The 9,538-nt window shown below is 40.1% G+C and overlaps 2 protein-coding genes across 2 annotated transcripts; one reads left to right on the top strand and one right to left on the bottom strand.

Moving 5' to 3' along the window:
• Positions 1-3,897: 3,897 nt before the first annotated feature.
• baalcb (BAALC binder of MAP3K1 and KLF4 b) lies at positions 3,898-6,036 on the top strand (the record flags this gene model as incomplete). Its single annotated transcript, XM_083898844.1, has 3 exons — positions 3,898-4,081; positions 4,935-5,134; positions 5,872-6,036. 3 exons carry the CDS (start codon positions 3,898-3,900, stop codon positions 6,034-6,036), a joined length of 549 nt encoding a protein of 182 aa, XP_083754970.1.
• A 447-nt stretch (positions 6,037-6,483) lies between these two features.
• Positions 6,484-9,005, bottom strand: nme6 (NME/NM23 nucleoside diphosphate kinase 6). The gene is made up of 6 exons (XM_083898322.1): positions 8,908-9,005; positions 8,662-8,757; positions 8,326-8,428; positions 8,037-8,076; positions 7,157-7,317; positions 6,484-6,945 (listed from the first exon to the last, which is right to left on the bottom strand). The coding sequence occupies exons 2-6, from the start codon at positions 8,752-8,754 to the stop codon at positions 6,794-6,796; spliced, it is 549 nt and encodes a 182-aa protein (XP_083754448.1). The 5' UTR covers positions 8,755-8,757; positions 8,908-9,005; the 3' UTR covers positions 6,484-6,793.
• Between the last annotated feature and the right edge of the window lie 533 nt (positions 9,006-9,538).

The raw sequence follows: 9,538 nt of genomic DNA, 5'->3' as shown, positions 1-9,538 counted from the left end.
ACTGATCAGTTTGCACAAAGGGAGATTTAGTTTCATCGTCTTTTCTTCTCTGTTACAGTGTCCATTATTGAACAATGATGTAATTTAATAGTTTACACAGGGATCATTCTTAAAGCAGCAGGAAGCCTTGTTTTGTGCATCAAAGCCAATTATTTGTAATGTGAAAGGCCACAAACGAACACTGACTAACTGACTTGTGTCCTGTAAACAGCTGTACATTACATCTGTTTTTCTAGATGAGTGTATAGCAGAAACAAATGGGCAGAGCTTCCTCATTAGTGCATTGATCTTACAGTTTAAGTTTTTTTGTAATGTCGTTTATTGGCAGCTAATGCATCAGAAACACTCTCATTCAAATTCAGCCAAGTGGGTAAAGCAGGAAGAAAGAGGCTGTTCATGTTCTCTTTTTCTATGTGTATAAAAGTGTACTTTTGAAAAGAATTGTAAAATTGTGTGACATTTTCTTGTTACCAGCTCTGACAGTGCCACTGAAAGCTCAGACAATAAACTGGATGTCTCTGTTGAATGCTCCTGCCGATACACTTTGGGATTCTTTGATTTACTTGTGTTCTGAAGCTGCACGTTTTTGTTTTCCTTTCACTTAGCGTTCTATCAAGACGTTCATCGAGCAAACAGCCAGAATCAGTTTGCATACATTTCCCTGTATGATTAAGATGATGGGAACATCTACCCAGTTGATTCTTGGATGTGACAGATGTGGGCTGTGACTGTCCCCTTGTGGACAGAGCAGTGAACATCTTAGTACTGTGCTACTGTTGTACTTGAATAGGCCCACAATCACTAATTAGGCACCACATTAAAACGTTTGACTATTTGTTTTATTGTTGTGACAGAATGAGGTTCACTGAACATCCACAGTTTACTTAAAAAGACGTGTGTTCAAGCTTATTTTGTAGTTTCTGGTTTAATGTAGTCAAGTTAAAAAAAAACCCAGAACATTAGACTCAGTTAAGTATGGTTACATGAGGCTGAAAAGTACATGAAAAGTACCCTATATACATGTATAATTTGTTTTTTATTCATCATCAAGTCGTTTAAATCAGCACTAAAGGGGAACCATTATACATACACCCATATGTTTTGTTGTTGGCCTTGTTGATTAAAAAAATATATAATTGTATGTCTGTTAGTTCTGTGGTCTTTGTAATTTTGAATGACACAATATTATAGTGGCTTAATAACTACTTGACTACTTGATAAATACTTCATTGTAATGATTGTAAATACAGCCGCCATTTTGAACAAGAAATAGTAGGACACACACAGGTGTTGCTAATGATGTTAATTAAGGTCCCCCCCTCCATGTTTTCTGTTTGTTTGTTTCTTAATAATACAATTTCCTGTTTTGTTTTCTTAATGTATTCAATATAGAGACTAAGAAATAATGATATATTGTTATAACATTGGTAAAACAACAACTTTAAAGACTTTTGTACAGTATTACACATACACAGCGGATGCAGCACACGGTGAAAGACAGACACACAGGATTTCAGTTTAGCGACACATTCCACTCTTTAACGCCACCATTACAATGGGAGGAAGGCTGAATGAATGAAGAGGCGGACAGCAGCGTCGCGAACAGCAGCCACACTGGTTGTGGAGGAGTGTCGATAATCACAGATAATGGTAGAGGTGTGTGTCTGTCAGACGACACGGAGGATCAGCGACAGCAGCAGCGAGTCTCCATGATCGGTAAGTACCATCGTCTTGTGTTTTCTGTGTTCGTCGACACCCCTCGACTGCTTTGTTTTTGTTTGTGTCACACACCGTCAGTGATGATTATTTTGTCCTTACAAACACCGGGCTGCTGCGATATGCTTTATTTTGCGTGCGGATTCCATTAATCGTCCTGGGGGGAAAAGAACGACATGATTGGACCTGCGCAGTATTATTTATCGATCATTAATGATCGGCGTTGAGCGGCTCGTTCAGGTAAACCCGAAGCTCATCTGCGGTCAATGTAAGGCAAATCAGTCTATGCATCTGCTCCCTGTCACTGTGATTTGACACAGTGATAGACTGTACTATACAGTTAAAGTAGGAGGATGGACTACAGTTTATCTGCAATTCTAACATATGTACTTCACTCCTCTCTTTCCCTCCAGGTGACTTCATGTTCTCATGATCATCAGGCTCCCACTGTCTCCTTGACCTGATGGTCGGTCAGTCAGTCAATCAGAGGCTGCCACTTTCCTAATTCTCATCGAGACATGTGAACGTGAGGGGAAGTGGATCCAACTCAGCAATTGGAGACCACTCATCATCAGTCGTATGAGGGCTGTGTGCTGTGCTGTAAGTGTTTTTTGAATGTATTGAATTATGTGTAACAAAACAACAAACTAACTAACCCTCGTTCTTTCACCAAGAGCGTCAGGGAACTTCAGTGGCCTTCACATACCAGAAAGAATGTCATCGCCCCCAACTTCATTGAGATTTACCTTCAATTCATGCTTTCCTCTTAGATCAGAGGTGTCAAACCTGAGGCCCGTGGGCCACATGTGTCCCTGCAATTTATGTCATGTGGCCCGCTAATCAATATTAAGTCATAATGAGTTATTACTGTATTTCATTTTGTGCTGGGCACATTAATGGCGTTACCGCACATTAACGCATGATGCGTTTCTATGACGACTGACTGGAAAAAGACACACGTGTGACGTCATGTTTACGTGACTCCCGATTGTTAAAATGAGTCTCTAGTAGTAAAGCTAAACTTTAAAAACAGAGGCACACAGACCACTCCAGTGCTTTTTCCCCAAGAAGTCTGACTATTTTCCACTTGACGCCGCCTCTCCAGGACCAGACTATATATGGTAATTTGAGATTGAGACCCCCTGCTACATAGATAGAGATGTTTAAATGTTGGTTATACTTTCTTTGAGCTTCCCCTTTTTAAAAAAAAAAAAGGTGAAACACTCAAAGTTGTTACGGGCTGCTGTCGTGCAGAAACAACGCAGTAAAAGATGGCTGCCTCCTTAAAGCAAGACCCTTGCCTAAAGTACACAACAAAAGGCTGATTCTGAGTCCAATTGTTTGTTTATTTAAAGTGATTTTACACTACAAACATACACTACCTGTCAAAAATGTGCATACACCTTCTCATTTCAATGTTTTTTTCTTTATTATCATGGCTATTTACATTGTAGATTCTCACTGAAGGCATCAAACTATGAATGAACACATGAAATTATTTCCAACAGTCTTGAATGAGTTCCCAGTGATTCTGAGCACTTGTTGGCCCTTTTGCCTCCACTCTGTGGTGTTTCCAAACTTTTGACTGCTAGTGTACATATGGCTATTATAAAGAGTTGCTATTATAATTCCTGTAATTAGTCTCATTATGTTTATTAATATAATCCCTATTGTTATGAATAGTCTTATATGGCGCCTGCCTGGTGTGAGGCAGCAGTCCCACACACCCCCTGCCTCATTCTGCTCCAGGTTTCTTCCTCTTTTTCCTCCCTCCTGTCGTTAAGTGCTTGTTCATCAGGGGAAATTGGGTTTCTCTAAATTAAGAGTGCAGTCTCGATGTGCTCTATATGGCAAGTCCCCTGACATAACTATTTATATTAATTGACTTGCTGCGACTCTTAATATGATACTGATAACGACTAGTCAGTCACTGCTATTTTTGCTTCTGTTATTTTATCACAACACTGGAGACATTTTCAATTATGTTTCTTCCAGATCACAGTGTCTACAGGCTAGACCTTGAAGATTATGGATTATTATAGAATGTATGTTGTTTTTCTTAGGCTCTCAGTCTCTGCACTCAGTCAGTATGAATTCATCTTCAGTGTAAATCAGTTGTTTGTTTTTCTCTCTCCTGAAGGAAAGTGTTGCTGGGAAGTGAAGGAGCCTGCAGGCAGAGCCATGGGCTGTGGGGGGAGCAGGACGGACGCTCTGGAGCCTCGCTACCTGGAGAGCTGGACTAAAGAGACCGAGTCGACGTGGCTGACCAGCACAGACGCTGACATCCCCCTGTCATCCATCCAGAGCATCCCCTCTGACAGCTCTGAGGCTGGCTGCTTCACTTCTGAGAAAACAATCAGCCCTGGTAGGAACAATGAGTATTGCTTGAGTGGAGAGCGAATGAATACTTAATTAATCTTTTTAATTAAAATCATGGCAATCAAAAATAGAAAGCACCACGGTGATGTTCGTGCTCCAGCCAAAGATTGACTGTGACATTTGTGAAACATGTTCCCTGGACACTGGACTCTTCTGTGCAGTCAGTCGCTCTGAAAATTGGGTGGATCTTTTGTGTGCGTTAATTTGTCTTTTCCATTGAATTGCGTGTGGACTTTCTTTTGAAGCCAGCAGGAGATGAATCACTAAATGGGCATAATAGGTTACATCAAAAGCCAGAGTGCTCAAACAGGCCCCGGCTCTCTTGGCAACAGATGGAGCTGTGAGTGAATGCCCGGCCTGAGGAGCCTTGATGTAATTGTGGAGATGAATTACAGCATCGGTCTGAGCAGACAAAACAGATTCAGAAGCGCCTGGTTACCACAAAGATTATATCAGACTGTGTCTCCACAGTATGGATTCATTTAAAGCATGAGCATCACTCAGTTTACGTTGTTTATCTGTGATTAATGTGTGGTTAACATTTGTTGTATGCCAACATCCTGTGCACTCAATACTACTTCAGTGTGATGTTGTTATCTCTGGACTCACCCTCTTAACTGCTAATAACAATCATTTATTTATCTATAGCCTCCATAATAATGAATACTCTGTATTGTTCTTCCTGGATGTTTGTTATAAGGCATGTCTGCTCATCGGCAAATGCGCGATGAGTTCATTCGTTGAATTGACGACCAGCCTGCTCAATAGGTCACGGTCATTAAAAACGAGTCCTGTGGTTTCATTGTTCAGGGGGCTCCAATCTCCGGTTTTTGTTTCAGTTCCAGGTCTCTTTGAGGACGCCCTGCCTCCTCCTGCTCAGGCGTATCTGAAGGTCTGCTCGGCCGTGTCTGAAGCCAGCCTGAGCGACGTGAAGCCCAACAGTCCTGCCGCCATACTCGCCTCTCCGCTCAAAGAGGAGGCGTTGCCTTCGTCTGGCACCACGGTGCAACGCCGAAGTGTCCTACACACCGAAGAGATTGTGAGTCTCTCCCTTGATGTTTTTTTCAAATATCAAATATATTAGTAGTCCAAGGTAAATCTTCCCTTTTGTTTTGTCCTGCTTGTTGGTTACATAACTCGGGGTCTTGGGCCGGGCTTAAAAGGAAAGAAAAACCTGTAGCTAATGGCTACTCCAGTGTGTTTTAATGGAAATGACATTTTTGTTATATATCACAAGGGAATATCAATAGTATCTGACTTCTGAACTGAAGTAAGGTTTACCCATGTTTTACCCATGAAATGGCAAGTGGAGTGGGGAGAAATCCAAGTGGAGGTTACATGGCAGAAGTAAAGGTATGAATTAGTCTAACCTTTCCCTATATAATTGAGTTTGATGATGATTTTAATTTAAGTAAATCACATCATACTACCTCAAGAGGTGGGAGGTATCATAAGTCGTAGGGAAAAAAACAAAAAGTTGATCCCAAAAGTGTGTCTGTGTTAGTCTCTGCTGAGTTTCCAAAAGTTTGGGAAACTCTGGATTAGCTCATGAACAAAAGTGTATGTGTTTTTGTTTGTTTTTAAAAAGCAAGTATTCTGTTATATATTCTGTGTATCGATGTGTTTATATGTATGTATATATGTGTCCATGTATGTATATATAGACACACATATTATGTCTATATATACACGTGTATATATAGCTGTATACATGTTTCATTAAACATTTTCTCGTATATTTGCCATTGACTCTGGTTCATTCCTCATCGTCCGCAGACAAAATGGCAGGACAGTCGTATGTCCACCAAGCAGGTGACCATCACAGTGACGCAGAGCATCCACCAGGTGGACAAGAACGGCAAGGTGAAGAAGTCCCTGACCACTTACGAGGTGATGAAACCTGTGGAGAGTCTCAAACAGGTGACTGCACAAAACACTTGACTTTACAGGGTGGAGACCAGAAGAAGCCAAATAACAAGAAAACAATGACGACTGTGAAATAAATGAACTGATGTGACGCTTCAAATGAGGCTGAGGACGCACAAGGAGAACATATGAGACTCTGGAGGAGGATTATTTTCTTAAAAAAATATTATTGACCATGGTTATAATGCAGTAAAATGAGATGATTATGTAACACCTGTTAACACAGTTTATCTGTACTCATGAGTGTGGTTTGATTTAAGGTAAAGTCATGGAAGAATTCTTACTGAAAATCAGAAACCACTCTTAGGCACTTTCAAATATCACTACAATCTGAGCTTTATTCTCAAATAAATTTGTGTAAATGTACAAATGACAGCCTTATTTAAGATTTCTGAATATTCACACGGGTTAAGGTTAGGGTCATATTTTTACAGTTTGGCTGTTTGACACTGAATCACAGCACGCTGCTGCTGCTGCTGCTGCGCTACAATCTGTATAATCTAAAAAATGGTCTGCCTTGTGTTGTTTTGTATGATATAGTGTCAGACTTTCTTATCCAGTTGTTTGTGTTTTCTTAAGACAATAAAGACAATAAATATGACCTTCATTTTAAATTAGTAGCAGTACACGTGTCATAGAAAGGAAAACCAGACATGGAACATACGTATTGGCACTTTGAGGAACCGAGGTGAACAAAACACTTTTATCACCTGCTGATATCTTTCTGCTGTGTTGATGAGTGACTGTAGAAGCAGTAGCAGCAGCTCTGGGATCAGCTTTGTGATAAAAGCGTGTGGATTTGCTTTTGTTGGTCAAACTGTAACTGTCCAGATCTGAACAATGGCTCCTCTTTCTTCATCCACTCCTCCACACAGAAGTCTGGGAAAAAGAAATTGATTTCTCTTTGTGCCGACTCGACAGAATCTGGAGGAATATAAACAAAACAAAGAAGAACATTATTTTAAGCAGTGCAGTAACAATTAGGAAAATGTTGAAAAGGGATTTCATAAACTACACTAAGTGTAAAAAGGAGGATAGAGGATAACATTGAATAGGCTAATTGTGTTATCATTGTAAAACTACACATTTACATAAATCTAATGACAAAAACATGTCACTCTGCATGTTTTCCTACCTGAACCGTGCGTCGTGTTCCTCGTGTCCGTGAGTCCAAACTGGGCCCTGATGGAGGCGGGGGACGTGAATCTGGCTCTGAACACTTTGGTGGGTCCCATCAGTTCTCTCCAGTGACGTATTGCGTCCTCTCTGGCTAAAACGTATGCACGCATCGGACCACTGGGGGCAAAGAAATCGGCATCAGCAGCGTGAGTCAATCAGAAAAATAAATGCTGCACACTTGTGATCCAGAACATTATTTTAACTTTAAATGAATCTGAATTTACAGTATGTGTCCCATGTCCCTTCTGCTAACAAACCACCAGGGGTCGCCATTATGGTTTGGCACCCTTTGTGAGCTGTCATGTCAACCTCAAATCTTTATATACTGTATGGTCATTATTTGGCTCCAGCTTCCCCCATGACCAATCATAGGTCGTCCCAAATCCTAGTCCAATCTATTCAACCCACGAAGAAGAGAATTCAGCTATAAATACACATCTGACACGAACAATAATCAGCTGTGGCAAAACGACATCAAAATCCACCTTTTGCGGTCCAGCAGGTGTTCGCTGCACGAAGAGCGACTGAGAGGAGGCTTCACGCTGATTCTCAGACATTTGCTCCAGGGATGCTGCGCTAAATATAGCACTTGTGTCATAATAGAAACTCCTGCTGTGCACTTTGGACAAAATGATTTACTGGCATCTGGCTGAGCATGAAAGGAGGGCTTTGTCTGTGCCGACTCAGTGATTTATATGCGATGGAAATGTCCCCGTTATTCCATTTCTGAACACATCAAACGGATAACCCTCAATCATCCAAAGTTTTATCTGCGAATAACCGATGATGTCATCATTTGTGCATTTATAATGGAAGGCAGTGTGACTACAGCTTACCTTGACATGAACTCAACAAGCCGTTGATAGAAGAATCGCTCTAGGGAGCAAAACGAGGATTTACAACAATTTTAGGCAAAGTTCTTCAAAACCAAAACATTATATTATGAAAAATGGTTTCTCTGTCTAAATATAAGTCTTAGTCTAAGATGCATTCATCCTCTAACATGAGGCTGTTTTATTCTTCTTTTTTGATGTGGTAATTGAGAAGAGTACTGTTGACTCATTTATTTAGTTATACTGTGAAGCAAAACTATCATAACTGATCACATATTTGTTTTATTCACACCTGAATGTTCCGAGTAAAACCTCTCCGAGTCCTTTCTGTTCCATACGAGATCTTTGCTTCTCACGATGACAAAGTTGTTGTCCAGGATTCTTTGATGAAGAGCCTGAGGGAAGAAGAACAAACTTTGACCTTGTTGTTTCAGACTGTAGTCGATGACAAGTAAACAACTGTGTCTAAAAATGTGTTTTGTGTTACAATTAAGTGTTATCAAAACAGTGGTACTTTTACTTGAGTAGAATATTTCAGTAGTCTTTGCACCTCTGTCTAAAACACATCAAGTATGAAGACAGTGAGCACTAACAGAACATAAGGAGTGAGGTAAGGAACAGAACTGACCTCTAACATCACAGGATGAGCTACAGCGTCAGGTTTAATGACCGCCAGGGTGAGCTGCAGCACTTTAGACAGACGAGCAGCTGTCAGTAACATTATCTACAGACAAAAACAACAGACATTATACTTCTGTCAACAGGGCACGAACCACTGTAAACAACAGACTTTTTTTTAATTATACCAGCTTAGTTTATAAACCTTAGCTTTGTTCAATAAATACTCTATATTTATATGAATTCTATTACCCACCTCTGTTCCGTCTGTTTTCCAAAATAAAGGTCAGGTTAGAGCAGGAAACGGCGACATACACCGTCACCAAACCGTCACAAAAATAAAACTGTTATTTTAATACGACACTGTACCTCACGTTATAGTCGTTTTAATGTCCTACATTTAAGAATAAACGGACATATTGAAATATATTTGACGTTAAGACGTCGCAGAATGATCATGGATGAGAATGATTCAGGCGGGCAGTCCGTTCGTAAATGTTGCCCCCAGAAACCGAGACGGCACATTATGTTCCCATCTGAGAGCGTGTTTGCATGCAATTTAAAATCAATTTATTCCGTTTTGGGCTGCAACTAACAATTATTTCCGAAATCGATTAATCTGTAGATTACGTTATGTAGAGTAGTTGTTTGGTCCATTAAATGTGAGAAAACGTTGAAAACCAGTGTTTCATAAACCTGGAAATGAGGATGTTCTCAAATGTTATGTTTTGTCCACAAACCAAAATGATTTGTTTTTTAATTATTTTTTAGTTGTATGGAGCGGAGAAACCAGAAAATATTCACATTTAAAAAATGAAAACAGTCAAACCAATTCATAATATATTAATAAAAATTGCAGCCCTAGTCTAATTTGTGATGGAAAAATA

The sequence above is a fragment of the Microchirus variegatus genome (genome assembly GCF_963457635.1).
Source record: "Microchirus variegatus genome assembly, chromosome: 12".
NCBI lineage: Eukaryota > Metazoa > Chordata > Actinopteri > Pleuronectiformes > Soleidae > Microchirus > Microchirus variegatus.
Note: the sequence above shows the minus strand (reverse complement) of the source record. Positions and strands in the feature narration are given on the sequence as shown.